The sequence below is a fragment of the Seriola aureovittata genome, chromosome 2, assembly GCF_021018895.1.
Source record: "Seriola aureovittata isolate HTS-2021-v1 ecotype China chromosome 2, ASM2101889v1, whole genome shotgun sequence".
Lineage (NCBI taxonomy): Eukaryota > Metazoa > Chordata > Actinopteri > Carangiformes > Carangidae > Seriola > Seriola aureovittata.
In genome coordinates, this window is record NC_079365.1 from 400,131 (window position 1) to 417,930 (window position 17,800).

General features: G+C 40.3%; 1 protein-coding gene across 1 annotated transcript in view; it reads right to left on the minus strand.

The window, feature by feature from the left end:
• Window positions 1–907: 907 nt before the first annotated feature.
• Window positions 908–17,800, minus strand: part of LOC130187049 (dihydropyridine-sensitive L-type skeletal muscle calcium channel subunit alpha-1-like) — a 93,086-nt gene continuing 76,193 nt past the window's right edge. The window contains exons 37-43 of the mRNA XM_056404485.1: window positions 15,554–15,650; window positions 13,988–14,090; window positions 12,250–12,351; window positions 5,403–5,533; window positions 4,398–4,517; window positions 3,273–3,412; window positions 908–1,358 (exon numbers count right to left, since the gene is read on the minus strand). Of these exons, the coding sequence (XP_056260460.1) occupies window positions 1,349–1,358; window positions 3,273–3,412; window positions 4,398–4,517; window positions 5,403–5,533; window positions 12,250–12,351; window positions 13,988–14,090; window positions 15,554–15,650 (703 nt within the window). The 3' untranslated portion in view covers window positions 908–1,348. The remainder of the gene's footprint in view (window positions 1,359–3,272; window positions 3,413–4,397; window positions 4,518–5,402; window positions 5,534–12,249; window positions 12,352–13,987; window positions 14,091–15,553; window positions 15,651–17,800) is intronic.

The window sequence follows — 17,800 nt, forward strand, 5'->3', positions numbered from 1 at the left end:
CAGAATTTGGCTTCTACATAGCTTCAAACAACTGCAAATTATGAGAAAACCGTTACTTCTTTTCATAAACTGAAAAGACCGTGCCAGACACTGAAGCCAGAAGTTTCTACAGTCTCTATTTTATTCAGATATTCCTTAAAATGAGTGAGTAAGCTCAGTGCGAAGACAGAGTGAGATTCTTTTGAAAAAAAAAGACGATTACATTAGGTGTCAATGAGAGTGAGACAGGTATTGCTGCCGGACTTGGCACCCCCGTTTAAATTTTGTGCAGACCCTGCCTGTCAAAGTTACATTTTATGAATCCCAACAACTATGTCTACATTTTCAGAAAGAATTATTTGTCTCCTTTTTACGGTTTGGCCGCGAGCTCGAGTTAAAAATAAAAATAAAGGTTATTTTTTACTGCTTCACGCACTCTAGCCAACTGACGCTTTCACTCTAACTTTGAAGAAAAAGTGATTTGCACTCCTCCTTTGAGTGCTCACAGTTTGAAAAGTTTACATGTTATGTAAAAACTGTTCACGTCTTTTTGAGAGAGCAGAAGTTTTCCTCCGTTTTATAGTTTGAATCACATTTCTACGTGCAGGTATGACAGAGCTGGGTGACTCAGAAAAAAGGTGAAATTTTGTAGAAAAAAGGTGGGTTTCTAAAGAAAATCCCAATGCATTTCTAATGCATTATTTATTCCCAGTTTTTTGGGAATAACTTTAGGAAAAATTGGAAGGATTTACTCACAGTGGAATGAAATTGATATTTGGGTGATTATATGTGAATTTAAATGTTTCTTCTTTCTCATGTTTTCTCTAATCTAACATGTGCACCTGTGACCTTTGACTTTTGTCTGATCTTTATCTCTTGGTATTGTTCATATATCCTCCCTACATCAGCAGAATAATAGACCTCAAACTGATGAATGAACAGACTTGACGTCCATTTGCCTTTAATGTCACACCGAATTATTTCTTCTTCAGTCAGAGACAAAGCTCTAATGAATCATGATAATGTCTCCAGTGATCCAAACAACAGATACAGACAACTTCACTGATATGTTTAAACGTTACTGACATTTAGTCTAAAACACATCCTGTTCAGTGACCACTGACAAAAGGGGGTCACGGAAAAAAAGTTTAAAAAAAATATTGTGTAAAATGTTTAAATCACACTGTTTAATAATTTAATGGAAAAAAGAACAATAGTCTTTGTGACAGATGGTGTCTGTGGTGCTGCGTGTCTCAATGTTAGAGATCCTCATCCGGGTTGGTGACAGCAGGGCTGGGAGGATGGGCAGCACAGTTCAACCTCTTATAGTCTCCATGTTGCTGAAGTCAAAGGTCAGAGGCCAACTCTGTTAATACAAGCTGAGGAAAGAATGGGAGAAGAAGAAGAGAGATGATTTGATGCAAGTAACAAACTCATCATAAAGTCCAGTGTGGTGACCTGTTCTCTTTACTTATTTTAATCTATGTCACTTGACAGGGCTCTGCTTCTTGACTTGCATGTTAAAGGTATAATGTGTAAGATCATGCTACTTACTCCACATCCATAGGTGGCAACTTTTAATTTTTTTCACCTATCAAATTATTATTATATCCAATCATATTGTTGTTTTGACATAATCACAAAAACAGAATCAGAAAATAAGGTTTATTGCCAGGTAGATTTTCACTTACAGGACATTTGGCATGGTGTTTGGTGCAGTATACAATAAACATAATAGGAAATAACAATCAAAAGGCAAAATCATGCATTAGTCAAAAAGATAAATATACATAGATACATATATGACAAAATAATATAATGAAAAAGATATTACACAAAAATACTTGTACAAAAGTGTTTTAGAATGACAAAACTCCTGCTGGGCAGCATGTGCAAAAGGTATTGATTATGGGATGTGCAAAAGCTCAAAGTATAGACATGTGTTCTGTGCAATGATAATATTCCAAGGTGTTACTGTAATGTGTTTGTTGATGATTGATGAGGCCAGTTGCAGAAGAAAAAGCAGGTGCCGGTCCATCATTGTGGATGACTGGAGTGGAATTCTGGTCCTGATACAGACAAACGTGATAGGACAGTTTGTTTAGATCATACAAGTTCTTTATATTCAAACATGTTAGGTCTGTTGTGTGTGTATAATAAATAGTAAGGATAGATATGAATATGCTAAAATAAATACAGTATTAGGCAGTGGTATAACTGTGGTATAAATATTCATTATTATGTATCAGCAGAATGAACATGTACAGTATACACTGTGGCTCTGATATAATCACAGTGGTACAGACATGGTGCAGAGTGGAGCAGGGTGACAGCTGAGGGAAAGAAGCAGATCCTGAACCCACTGGTTCTGGAACAGGCTAAATTCTACTAAATCGCTAAACATCTGTGGACTGGATCAATATCATACATTTATGCCATTTGAAACGTTTGTCAATATGGTGTATCAATGATACTTTTCGCTACAGACCATCATTAAATGTTACTTACCAGTTTAAAAGAAAAGTTGCAAGCTCGGCATCAAACATCTTGGAACTTTCTCCAGTGGTGGGAAGCCACACCGGGATGTAGTCATGTTTTCTTCTTTTCTTTGACGTTCAACCTGGTTTCTTGTTGGAGCTGTCCTTCGGGATGGAGATAAAGATCGCTTTCAAGGAGCTTCAGCCATCTCTGTGTTTCTGTGATGCTAGCCAGGAGCTTTTTTTTTTTTTTTTTTTTTTTCGGGAGCATTACTTCAAGCTCTAGAGGAAATTGTTCTTCTTCATGGGACTGAGGGCACACTAGATGCTACACTGACTCACACAGCATCTAGTGTCATAAAGTGGTATTACAACACGGTGCGGGACACAGCTAGTTGGTTAGCATGCTCATTTCAGTAGATAGATAGGATAAGATATCTCTACAAGAGATGGAGGTATTGGTCATGATATCATCAGTGTGGCTTGAACATTTTAAATTAAAATTCTGGCCAGATCTGGCCAGCTCTTACACATCACACCTTTAAATATTTTTGTTTTACTTTTTTTTATGTCATGTTATTTAAACATGTGGTTATCATTGAATAAATCATATTTTTCTTCAATCACAGTCTTTGATTTAAAAAATAATCTTAATCATAAACAGTTATATAAATATTAATCTGTGTATAACCAGTATACACTGCAATATGAAAATGAAGGAGCCCTGACTGCACAGATTGAAGCATGTTATCTTATAATAATAATTATAATGTTATATTATTATAATCTCGTAATAATGGTGCTGGATGCGCAAACCTGTGACTGGCGTTGCTGTTGATGTTGTTGTTGATGACTCCCTCTGCCATCTGCAGGGGGCGCTGGTTGGTGGCCTGACCAGCAATGTCACCCTCCACAGAGAAAGGGTCTGAGAGGTTTCCAAAGAGACTGCCCTGTCTCTGTGAAGATGGGACAGCACAGGTCATAGTGAAGATACATGTCAATACAACTTCACACACATTACACGTCATTACATGACATGTCCCCCCCTTCCCGAGGGTTGTCCCCCTCAGTATATTATTGTAAATTTATGTACGTAAATTCAAGTAATATAATATGTTGGTTTAGTCCACTGGCCACTCTGTGGATCAGAGAAAAGGAAAAAGGTCATATGATTGTTCTTTAGAGCAGCAAAACGCCAGTAATCCCCCTGAAATATTAACCACCATTTGATGAAATCTTCATAAGAAAGGAATGAAGTGCTTATGGAACTAAAGGAGACAGAGAGAACAGAGCTGAGCACAGAGAGGCAGGGAGCAGAGACAGTAAGACAGTTTGCTCAGCTTTTGTTTATCAGTGTTTTTGTGAAGTAATTTCCTCTTTACACATTTTATACAAGTACGAAGGGGTTAAGTAAATAAATCTGAGAATCTAAACAGAGAGAGAGACAGAGGAGCAGACACACACAAAGAAAAGCCCCTCCTCACAAGTTGATGGCCATCTTAATTTCATTGTTGCAAAAGAAGCAATGACCAAACACACAGAAAGCTCTGTGTTATAAATTCATGAGGTTATTATAAAGGCTCTATGTGTGATTAAGGAAGGAACAGAACTGCTTTTTGACCACTGGAGAAATGCGCTTCTGGTTTCTAGCATGAACAGCCGAGTGGCGTATACTGTTTGTGCGATGCGCCGCATAGACCTCTTCATAGCACTGCTGTGAGAATTATTTCTGTTTATACCACCCCACCCCACCCCACCCACACACCGCACACCCCATCCCCCCAATAGTGAAGTGAAAGTTCCACCCATGTTCCCAGTGGAAAGTTAGTTTGGAGTTCAGTAGCAGGTTATCATTGTTTTCAGATAGGCTCTCTTGGACCACTGAAGACAGGGGAGGTACTTCAGCTGTCACTCCATCTCTCTCCCCTCCTGTCCTGTTACCCTGAAGATGATGTCTGCAGCAGCATCTCCTTGGTCCAGATCCTCTTCAGACACCAGGTCTCCAGAGATGGTCCTGTGGAGTTCTGGAGCTGCCTCTTCCTCGATGTTCCTCAGTCCTGCCTGAACAACACAGAAGAAGAAGAAACTCATTCAGACACATTGTGCATGTCTTAGACTGTGGCTCATCTGTGGGTCAATTCTGGTGTAAGATATGGAGGATATGTCTATAAAGTTTGTATATAAAGAGGTTTGTGTATATTAAAGTATATATAAATAAAATACCTGCATGATTACTCCTACATATCAAACTGAGAGTTAGAAATAAAGACCTGCCTCTAATAAAGACCTGTTACTTTCTGCAGATGATGTGAATAAAGGCCCTGCTGACTATTTGATGAAATACAGTAGTTGAAAATTGTTTTGGATCCGCCTCCTGGAGATGTCATAGAAATTGTTCCCGCCAAATCTTTTTGAAAGAGCAATGTCCAATGCTGTAACTTCCAGACGACAGCACATAATTTCAAAGACACCATGAGACATGAATAAAGTGTATCATTTTAAATTCAATTTAAATACTGATGAATCTGGAGCACATGGAATGAGGATGGATTACATATGCCGAAACTTGAATCATGTGTTGGTAAGTTAATTAAAAAACATTTTAACAACAATGTATATGAGTTGATTTACACCAAATATAACATGGTAATTTAACAGCTCATACCACTAAACAAAGTATAAATAAAAAATGTACATTAAATATTGATAATGAGCTTCCAGAGAAAGTTTAGACTCTGATACTTTGAGCTGTAAAACCACAGACTAAAAACTAAGTAAACCCTGAAACCCTGTTATGAGAGTTACTGAGTACTACCTCATAACTTCATGATTATGACACAATGTTTTTTTTTTTACTGATTTTATTTAACATTATGAATGACATTTAAATGAATGAAATGGGTGCAACTGGCTGAGATTAAATAATAACTAAATACTTCCACTGACCTGGATCTCATGAGTGGCATTTTTATTTGTGGGCCTGAAGCCGTAATACTCCTCCTGTCGCTTCTTCAGTTTCCTGAAATAATCCTGGATCAGGAAAGTGGCATAAAACTTTCCCACTGTCACTTCATCATCTGTTAAAAAACAGAAATTAATTAAAGTGTGGAGAGGCGAAGATATTCAAGTTACAAATAGCTTGGAAAAAAACGTATGCACATATTGACAGTTTTCAGGCTCTAAGAGCAATACATATTTTATCTTCATTTAAGACTAGCAGTACTTTGTAATAATTGTGATGTTGTAATAATCGGTATGTTGAAATAATCAGTAGTATGTTGTAATAATCAGTATGTATGAACAGGCTGCGAAGTATCTTTCTCCAGAGACAGAAATTGCTGGTGTGGTTCTCACCCAGCATTGTTGTAAGCAATGATATTTGAATTCATTTTATCTTGTAGTCTTTCATTCAATTAATTCCTTTTAAAAATGTAACATCCACTCAGCAGAAGACGGAGTAAGTCACATGAGTGCATGTCTCAAGTCTGATGTTACTGGTAAGAATCAAGTTCAGTCATGTCTCAGATCAAACAAGTCTGGAGAAGTTTATCAATGAGTAGAAACTGACAAGTTCTGTGTGCTGTGAGAAAATAGACGTATGCCTGCTTTCCTCAGGTAAAGTCAGTAGTATGGGGTTCTGATAGCTCACCTGGCCCATATCATCTTAGTTTACTCATAAACGCAGTGGCACGGGTTTGAGTCCTACCTGTGGCCCTTCCTGCATGTCATCCTCTCTCTCACTGTGGCTATCAGAATAAAAGCAATAAATATAATTGTATACTGCCAACTATGTTAGCCTATACTACACAATAACCAATGTAGGTAAAGGCAATAATAATGATTGATCATGCTAATATTCCATCCATTCATTTTGATTTGAGGCTGAAGGTTAAGATTTATTGTTTAATTCATTAATATGATTGATAGCCTACATTACTAATATGGGGGGCATTAGGCTTGGGCATTTGTTTTGTGAATAGCCCTGGATCTCAAAGATCCATCCATCCATCCATGTAGCGTGAATACCACAATTAAGAATTTGCTCTTGTTGAGAAGGGGGCACCAGTCCTCAGGAAGGACAACAATGAATTATCATCAAGATAATATAATAATAGAATGGACTGCGTGATGATTTGGAAATGGTGGGAGAGAATATGTTATGGCTATACACTATGGCTATCCGGCTAATGATCACTACTTCTATGAATGAAATTTTTTGGGTACATATAGTTATATTTCTTTATGTTAAGACTGGCCTACTGTGGGTTGCGCTGTAGCAGGAGACCCTTGGCTGGAACCCAGGTGGCTGAGGTTGCTGTGGTAACCCTGGAGGTGGATTTTCCTGGAGGCCGTGTCCCGTTATCACGATTACTGATTCTGCCGGTGTCTCAGTGGTTCAGCTTTGGTGAAGTTTGCCAGTAGACTTTCTCTATTGGGCACTATTGATTTTTTGTAGGCTTCTCTGCAGGCGGTCATGGGAAGATGTGTTATCTGCCTGCTTCTCTTGCGTGTTGATGTGAAATAAACCCTAATGCGCTCAACTTTTGCTGGATAATGAGAGTGCCATTGACCGGATGACTGTCAAAAATCTTCAAAATGGGAAAATAATTAAAAGTTCTGAGGCACCTCTGTTGTTTTGGTTCAGTTGGTTTTGACTTGGCTTATAAAAATAAAAGATTGCTTTGTCTCTGTTTCATATCAATCAGTTTTGGATCCATAACTCTACAGGTCCTTACAATGGCTTGTGACTGATGCCAGGCCAGGTATGTCCGCTACATCCATTATCTTCTGCTTCTGGGGTCAGGTCGCAGTGACAGCAGGCTAAGCAGGAGGTTCCAGCATCCCTCTCTCCGGCAATGCTTTCCAGTTCCTCTTGGAGGATCCTGAGGTGTTCCCAGGCCAGATGGGATATATAATCCCTCCAGGGACTTCTGGCTGAGAACCATGGCCTCAGACTTGGAGGTGCTGACTCTCTCGCTTCACACTCTGCTGCAAACCGCCCCAGTGAGCACTGGAAGTCACGCTCTGATGAGGCCAACAGAACCACATCATCTGCAAAAAGCAAAGATGCAGTTCTGAGGTTCTCAAAGATGACACACTCCTCACCTTGGATGCGCCACAAGTAAAGAGCTGTTCCATTATTCCACAGCCAGGACGGAATTTGCATTGCGTCTCCTGAATCTGAGGTTCGACAATTGGTCTCCTTTCAACATCTCCAATTTGAGCTCCCATTTCCGTGACAACCATCCAGCTCTGGTCATATGTTACTGTCAGTTACAGTTACTTAACGTAATGTAACGTTATAAGTTATACTGACGTTGACGTTTATCCAAATATTTGTTACGTTATGATGCTGTGTGTTGTGAACACTAAATACACTTACATTATTTAGGTAATGTAGCAGGTGAAAGCAGGTGTTGAAGGCTAAGCTAGTAGCTCTGGAGCTCCCACTGCAGTCACTGATCCACGATGTGGGATCAACATATAAGATGTTGGAACGGTTCCTCAGCCAACAACAGGCAATCGTGCCACTCTAGCAGGTGAAAGAGGGGCATGCCACTTGATGCCAAAGGACTCTGACATCACCATCACGAAGCAAGTGTGTGAGCTCCTTGGCCCTCTTAGCCACTTCCTAGATGCCCAGAGACCGGGGTCACACTCTCTGCTATCAAGGAGGATGATGAGGGAGGACCTTGACTCAAGGTATTCTGCAGAGGATGCTAAAAAAACAACAGTCAACAACTGTGTACAGGAGGCCCTACAACTGGCACCTGTAAAAGTGAGACAGGAACGTAAACCAACAGAGCTTGCTGCCACCCCTACTGACAAAGGGACAAGTAATGGACTGGCTGGGTTGCTGAAGAAGATCATTGCAAAAAGGCAGCAGAGAGCAGAAGAAGAAGACAGTACCCCAGAAGAAGTGGTGAGCTGAAATGATGATGAGATCTAGATTATTTATCCCCAAGGGAAGGGGGAGAAGTTATTTTGTCAACTGCTGTGTTAAGTACAATATATGAATATAACATATATATAAGTGGTGTGTGTGTCTGTGTGTGTGTGTGCGTGTGTGTACGCACGTGTGTATGTGTCTGTGTCTCTTTCATCACAGGTGAGAGCAGAGGTGAAGCTATACATGTATCTTCCATCCATTGAAGCCGCTGAGGACCGATTGCGGTGGTGGACTGGTCATGCAGGGGAAATGCCTCACCTATCCCGGGTTGCACACAGGCTTATATTCAGACCTGCAGCCAGTGTTCCCTCTGAGAGAGTGTTCAGTGCCTGTGGGCACATTCTCACACAACAGGATCTTCACTAATAAAAAGATGTGTCCCAAAAGGTAAGGCAAAGTCATTTCAATACATTTTAGAGCCATTTTAAGAGTGTAAAGCATATTTTCAATATTATTGCAATATCGTGAATAATAATAATTATTAATAGTAATTATTTTTGGCCAGGATAATTGTGACCTGAAATTTTCATATTATCCCATGACTAGATGACACTTTCCCTGAGTCTTCACACTCTGCCTCCTCCATGGAGGATGTGTTAGATGGGTTCAGGAGTTCCTCAAAGTATTGTTTTCACCGCTCAATGACACCTCCAGTCCGGGTCAGCAGTTCTCCTCCCCAACTGAACACAGCCAGGGCACAGGGGTCAAGCTCTGCTTCTCCTTACTGAGTCGCCAAATGATTTGCCATAACTTCCTTGAGGCCAAACGAAAGTCTTCCTCCATCACCTCCCTGAACATCCGCTGCTTCTGGAGACCCCTGGGCCATTCAAGCCCTAAAGGCCTCCTTCTTCAGCGTGATGGCTTCCCTAATCTCTGGCATCCACCAGCGGGTTCTTAGGATGCCACCTCAACAGGCGCCAATGACCTTGAGGCCACAACTCCTAACCACTACTTCTGCAATGGAAGCTTTGAACATGGCCCACTCGTACTCTATGTCCCCAACCTCCCCCAGGATGCATTAGAAATTCTTTCAGAGGTGCGAGTTCAAGACTTCACGGACAGGGGCCTCTACCAGATGTTCCCAGCTCACCCTCCCTACACGCTTGGGTTTACCAGGTCTGTCTGGCAGCTTTACCCACCATCTGATCCAACTCACTACCAGGTGGTCATCAGTTGACAGCTCTACCCCTCTCTTCACCCGAGTGTCCAAAACATATGATACGACCACAAAGTCGATCATCAACCATTGTCCAAAGCTGCTCTAGTACCAAGTACACTTACATTATGTTCGAAAATGGTGTTCCTCATGGCCAAGTCCAATAACATAGCACCACTCAGGTTCCGATCAGAGAGGCTGTTCCTCCCAATCAAGCCCCTCCAGGTTTCTCAGTCATTGCCCAAGTCTTCAGATTTGTGACTTCAGTTTGACTTGAGTTGTGTCATATGACCCACATCTGTCACTCAGAGTACATGTAACACCCTTCCATGCAACTATATGGGCAGGGCACTGGTTACTTTTATTTATGGCTGACCGTGCTAGCCTGTGTAACAGTAGAGAAAATTAATTGTTTTGTACCCTTTTAAACTTATCTATAAATTTTAATTAAATGGCATTGCCTCCACTTAACAGGAAAAATGTAAAATATATATTTTAAATCCAATTAAGAATTTTTTTCCCTTAGTGTTACCTTTTTAACTCAGAACACACCTTAATGAAAGGTAAATACCTTATAGAAGTGCAAATATGACATAATGACACAGTACTTTAAATTCAAATGAAGAACTGAGTTAACTAAAAGTGTCCCAAAACACTTAAAAGTGCTTCCCCTTACAATGTAACACTTTCCAAAAGTTTTCAGTTCAAGTCAATTGTTATGGGCTCCGGGTACAGCTCCTGTTGTTGTGTGTTATGTGGTATGGTGCAGTCTTCCCCTTTTGAATTAAGGCTGGATTGATCGATCTTCTGCTGCTCCAGAAGAGGATCCTCTCATCGTCCTCGCCCCTCTCTGCCTGTGCCTGGGTGGTCGTCATTATCGGCTGGTCCCTCCCCTCCTGCGGCGTTGGTCCCAGCTGCCTATCACAAGCCTGCCTGGTCCCATCCTCAGCCATATAAAGGCTGCCTCGTGGAAATGGCTGGGGGGGCTGTGATTTTATCTGAGCAGTCCGCCTCTGTGCCTTGTTGTTGTAACTGTGTAACTGTCAACGTGTGTGCCGTAGCTCTTCTGGAGTGGCTTCGTGATTATGAATGTTAATTCGTGGGGGCACTAGTTTCGAAATTTGGGGATCTTGGGCTTTAGTTTTAGTTTAGGTTATCTGTGTTCTTCCCTGTTTATTAGTTTATCCTAGCAACACTAGGTTATGGGTGGCTGCTAGACTGTAATTTTTGTTTGACAGGTAAAACGAGAGATAGGGTTTTATTTTCATTGTGTTCTGGTATAATAGGTAGGGATTGGTCAGGTTACGAAGCGGGGTTTGTTTTGTTTGTTTTATGTTTTGGTGCCACCCGCCGCCCTTTCCTTTTGTTCTTTGCCGAGCGATTCATTTGTGTTGTGGTTGTACCGTTTTTGTTGGTGCTAAACAATAAACGGCAGTACTCGCTTGATACCATCATCAAAATGTTGCTTCTCTTTTTCCTAAACATCTGCAGGTTGTAACATCAATCTTATCAATAATTACCCTTTAAGTTCAGATTTCAGCTTCGCAATGGGCACACACACGCTAGCATGCACTCAAGTTTGCAACCAAAAATAAAATAGTATCCTTTAAACCAAAAAAGTTGAACCGTCGTTGGGAGCGTTGTGACCAAAACAAATGGCCGATTCACTTGCTACTGCAAGCAAAGAAAATAAAAGCATGTGCACTGGTTAGTCACTACTCACAAATACATCAGTTCTCATCTGCAGCATGAGTGAAAAGTGAAGAGCAGGGCAGTGGTTGACAAGTTGACCAGTCAATGAGGGTACAGGCTGGCAATAACAGTCGCAATGGAGTTAAGCTAAATGAGGGACTTCTACTCATCCAGCGGGTCCAAGAGTATCTTCAGGTCCATTGAGTATCATTATTGTCTCCTTTAGCCCATGGCTTCCATCTACAGATTCGCCATTACATCCCGCATCTCTACCTTTCAGATAGGGCTGTCAAGATCCTAACTACCAATGCAACTAAGAAAAAAAAGATAGACAACTTAACACCCTCTGAGATTAGGTTATGAGCTGACCATGCTACTGTTTGTTTACTGTAAACAAATCTGTTTCAATTTCAATGAAGTTTATTATCTCGATGACGAAGACTTATTAGTCTGCTTATATCTCTGATTTTTTAATCCCTTTTGAACTGTTTTTTAAAAACACAATGAACAGATTTTATTGTGACATTTCATATCTTTTTAAGAACATATTTATCTTAATTATTTGTCAATTATTATTTCTCTGAAACATTGTTTTTTAGACTGGGCTACATACAGTTTAACTTAATCAATAATTTTACATCAAATTTAATGTGCCATCTTCTCTCCATTGTGTGGTCATGTGAAAGATAGATCATGTCATTTTTCCACATATGAATCTTCCTTTTCAGACTTTCTCTGCATTTGATAGGAACTGTATTCACAGTATGTTAGTCCTTCAGTTTAATAAAGCTTTGACTCCTTCAGAATAAATCTTTTTTTTTTTCTCAGAAAGCTAAAGAAGTTCATGCCTTCTACATTCTCTTAATTCTTCTTTAACTCTGTATGGACCTCAGCTCCCGTGGAACCTGAAGTCCACACTGAGGTAAAGAAGAACGGGAACAGGTCAATGTATGGTGGTGTGTTTCCTGACGACTGCCTTGTTGTTGAACACTGACCTCCAATAGGTGGGATGACCTGATCCAGTAACTTCATGCTGGTGCGCTTCCAGATCTTTTTGATAATTGCCCTTAGCTCCTCATTGGCTTTTTCAAAGTTACCTGATGAAAGGAAAAAGCAGAATGAGATTAAGGAAATGACTGAGATCCACGGACAAATTCATAAAATCATCAATAACCAAGTATCACACATAACGAAGCTACGAGTCAAACTATAGGTTCCAGTAACAGTCATGTAGCAGCTGAGGAGGAAAAATGTTGCTCAGTGCCGTTTCTTCACCTCTCTAGTCTGAAGCAGAGATGTGTCTCCAGAGAGCCACTCACCTGAGAGGAAGCTCGTCTGGAGCCATCTCTGTTCCTTCAACCTCCCACTGAAGGTGGCTCAGATACTAATCTACTGTTTTAAAGAAAATGTCACTCTTTAATTAATATAATTAGGCTGTCACTTGAAATGACTGTGGAAGAGCTATACTGATGGTATAGCTTTATTGCAGATCAACTTCTGTAAGGGCATGTACATGTGTGTATACATGTCTTGCTATGGTTGTGGGGACAAATTTGGGTTTGAAACCATCAGTGTGAGGTTATTTTGACCAGTTGTGACAGCTTCAAAGGGCTTTTTGAGGGACACCTGCAGTGACTGAGGTCAGTGTAAGGATAAGTCTCTACGAGATTAATGAAACTCAAAGTAAAGTCCTTTGTACAGATTGAAATGTGAAGAGTGAAGTACAAGCAGCAGGCACATTCAAAATTTATCCAGGAATTTTCTCATCCTGTATAGGCTACTACTACTATGCTTACATCTCACTTTACATACGTTTATATTCCATATACTGTACAATATGTTTACCATTTTTTTTACCATAGCCTATCACGTAAATATGTTATCCTGCTTTAACACTAGAATTCTCCCTCTGGGCTCAATAAAGTTGTATCTCATCCTTACACTGATAAAAACGTAGAAAGCAGACTGACTGCAACAGTGTCTCACTATCTTACTTCACTTATTTTATTTCATTTACTTTACTCACTACGGTGAAAATAAACATAAATTCTTGTCTTTAATTTTTGTAAGAAAGCCACCAATACTTGTGGAATTTTTTTATGGGATTTTTTTTTGTAGTCATTATTAATGACATTAAATTAATGTCATGGATAGCATGTGAAAGGTTCAGTTTAAAGCACATGTGTGACTAGAGCAGGTCGTTGTCTGGAGAATCCACTGTGAGTGTTGATGGTGTTTCTGAACTGTGACTGATGTGAAACTGAAAGAATATAAATCAAACATACTTGTGTCATATCCTCCCTCCTGCGTGATCGACCAGTTCAGTGTTCCCTCTATTTAAGCTCTGTGTTTGGTCTACACCAGCTCCTCTTTAGTGGCTAAATGCTCCACTATGTTCACCAGCTGCACTCTGACTGAGTCTGTCTGCTGTTGGTGGCTTTTTACAGAGGTTTCTCTGAAAACGCTATGAGAGTGAACCAGAACAGTAAAGCTGTGTCTGGATCAACAATGACCTGAAACTCACTATAAAGCTAAGACACCTTTCACATCAGCTTGTTTTCCACAGTCATTCCATTAATTATTATAAAAATGTCCATAATAGCTACTTTAATGAGTCCTGCTTCATTATTTGTAATTTTGGTACCATGTCAGAAAATTTCATTTCAATTTCATTTCCAGTTCATATTGATTATAAATGACATAAATATACCGAAGACATTTAATGACACAGACCTTCTGTCTTTATTTTCAGTGCAGTTCTAACCAGAGCAAACAGGGTGGCGTTGAAGGTGACTGTTCCATCACTGTTCAGAGGCATGTTCATGGAAACCAGCCTCTGTAAACACAACACACATGCACACACACACGAGACAATGTAGAAATGTTAATCAGAGCTGATTTTATAAATCATTAGAAACAAAAATGTACTTCTATATATTTTCTATTCAATTTTCTTTCTTTCTTTTAAGTTGGCTGTGATCAACCCCTGTTCATACTCACCATCCATGGTCATTTAGTGTAAAATACAACCAATCACAGCCGCAACCTGAGGTCCTCAGTCAAAGCTCTGTTAGCTCCTAGCTTCTCCTTCTCTGTTCAGGCCCCCCTCTTTGGAACAACCTCCCTGAGGAGATTAGACTGGCTATCTCTCTATCCTATTTTAAATTCCTCTTAAAGACAAATTTTTTACAGGTGTACTCTTTTGGGGCTCGGGGTCTGAATCTACTTCTAACTTTTTAATATTATTATATTAACTCATTCTCCTGTTTCTTATTTTATTGATTCATTAATAATTTTGGACTGATTCATCTTATTTTACTAAACCTCACTGTCACTCTCTCCTCTTATATCTCCTCCCCAATGTTGGAAAAACCTTCCACTGATTTTATTCCTCCGCACTGGCGAGAGTGCATATTATTTTGGTTTGTCGCCTTGTTGGAACCTCAACCTTCAACTTTGGCACAAATATTCACTTGGACTAAAGGATGAACTGATTAGAATTTGGTGGTCAAAGGTCAAGGTCGCTGTGACCTCGCAAAACACATTTTTGGCCATAACTTATATAAATTCATACACTAATTATGAAACAATTTAACTCAAATGTCTATAAGGATAAGTGATGTCATTTTATATCCAAAAAGGTCAAAGGTCTACTGCACTGTGACATCATAATGTTCTGCAAAACACTTCTGGCTATTATTCAACACTGTAACTTTGGAAGGAGAGACTGTGACCTCTTGGCTGGTTGGTGGAGGAAACAGGAAGAGGTGATTCTAGTTAAATCTGTTTTTACTATCATTTATTAGTATTGTTCAAACTAGTGGAAAGAGGAAGTGTAAACAGCACTAATCAACAAAGCTAATTTGTAGTGCATAGTGAGTAAACTTTGTTTTCACATTAGTCTGTGATAAATTGGCTGACATGGAAAATGTTGTTATTACACTGGGAACTTTTTCTACTCTGTAGCTGTCAGATGGAGTAAATGCACCAGTATTGCACCTCCTAGGGATCACCACTAGTGACTGAGAGGACAACATGATTAACATACGCGGTATAGTGATTTATTTTGTGCTGTTCCTCAGAGTAGAACCTTCAAGAACCTTCACAGTGCTTAAGTGGCCCTTATCGCTCCATGAATTAGACCTACATGACCTTGTATTTCTGGAGGCACTCATGCAATTGATGGTAGTAGGTACTGAACTGATAATTCATCACAAACAACTGGACTAGAAGAACCACAAACATCAGTTAGCACCTGCCATTACCGACAGCAGGATTCCGGGTGTACATGTTCCTCACCTTACAGGCGATACGATGAGGACAAAACTTTCCAAACCCCAGGGGAGGAGGTATTCTCCGAAGGAGTGTCACCACATCAAGGTGCTTAATCCGCCCTCTGTAAGAGTCAAAGATGTTATATTCACACAAACACAGACTGAGAATCTTACTCAGACTTAGAAAATCATGAGCATTTTTCTGCTGTTCAGACAAATGTGCCAAACAGAACCCTACATCTGCGCTGATTTGTTAGTAGACTCTCTTTGACAATTAACTCCTGGACCAAAGGTGTCTCCCTGAAGACATGAATCTCATAGTCACTACCACTACAAGCAGCATAAAGTCATTATATATGTTTATCAACAGTACCAACCCACCAACTGTCACATCAACTTTCCAAAGAAGCTTTTAATTACTGACAGAGTTCAACTTAATATGTCTTGATAATATATTTGATCATTTAGGACATCAAAACATAGCCACAGCTCACTTGCACTACATGTTCTTTTGAAAACTTTAGATAAAAGCTTTACATAACATCTTTCCCTAGCCAGGCGATGTAAGAGTCTAAACAGAACCTTAAAACTGTTTCATAATGCAGGAGTCACTTAAGGTGGATACTTTACTGAAAGACTGATAAATGGTGTCTGTGGACATTGTATTGATACATTCAATGTCTATTTATTTACAACATATTTGGTGTTGTCAGGGCAGGACTGGTAATCTGGCATACCGGGCATTTTCCCGGAAGGTTGACTCACCTTGGGGCCAATATGATTTGAATTTTTAATATTTATAAAAAATAAAACACCTCTCCACACAAACACAAATATCATATGACCAGCCCATATAGCTGGGGCAGCGGTCCACTGGTTCATTTTTTCTTTTGCTCACTCAGGCAATCAATGCCAAATAGTGTAGCATAAGCTACTCGGCATTGTTAGAGCATATATCATATCATATCATAATATTAACACAGCCACATGTTTGCCAGGCAGTCAGTCAACAGAAAATGAGTACACTGGTACACTTAAACTGGTACATTTACCCATGGCAAAAAACCGCAGCTTTAGTACAGTACGCATATTCAACTACAAAGGAGGTGCAGATTCAACCGATTGAGAGGGGGGCGGTCCGGGCCAAAATTACCGGGGCCAATTTTTTGTCCCAGTCCAGCCCTGGCTGTTGTGAATTAGTGGAACATAAACACAATTTCTTGGTTGGAAATAATCACCAGTTTATGAGGAAATGAAAACCACTCTGACTGTGTCACACTAAATTAAAAACAGTGAGTGTTTACCTAAAAAGATCAAGGTCTGACACACGTAGGCAGTCTGATACAGGTAAACTGAAGCATGAGGGAACAGGCTTAAATACATAAAAAAGTCACAAACACGAGGAACAGACTGGAGAGGAATATACACATGAGGAGATGAATGACAATCTGGTCTAGAACTAAGGGGAGCAGGGCAGTATAGAAACAGGTAGCACAGGGAGGAGCAGCAGGGGCAGGTAAGTAGGCAGGGACCAGGTGAGGATGGTCAATGGACAGGAACTGAAATGACAGAAAAAGTAATTGCACAAATAAAACAGGAAACCAGGTAATTAATGTTAGAGGATGTTTCAGGATCCCTGCAGCAGACTGCTGACAGACACTTGACCATGAAGACAGACTGCCCATCAACCATGGTGAGTAGGACAGTGCTACCTTCAGAGGGGTCAGGCCTGTAATAAAGTCCAGACAGCCATGGGTGTGTTGGTATGGAAGAGGGTGGAACAAATCAGCTGCTGATGGGAGGTCTTGCTCTTGCTGGACAGCAGTATCCTCCTTCAGGGAATGTCTCCAGAAACAGTGTCTGAAAAGGCTGACTGTACAGCACATTCCAGAATGACAGAGTGGACAAGTGACCCCACTGCAGGACCTGCGAGCTGAGAGTAACAGGGACAAACTGCCAGTAGGGAAGATGTCAGGGTTCTGCACCCCATCTGTTCTGAGGAGGAATCAGAGAACTTGGGGGGAGATGTAGACAGGAGGCATGGTGAGTTGTAAAAATGAATCCACCCCAGTCGACCTGGTTTATGTTTCACTATCAAAAGAAACACAGTTAAGAGAGTTAATAATGAGAAAAATGATGGGCCAAGTCGTCTTGAGGAGGAGTTCGATGAAGCATGTGACAGAGTAGGCGGACATTCAGGGCACTTGCAGTCAGCAGCCCGCCTCCGCCTCTTCAAGCCGCCATTCTATTCGACAGGGATAGACTGTTTCAG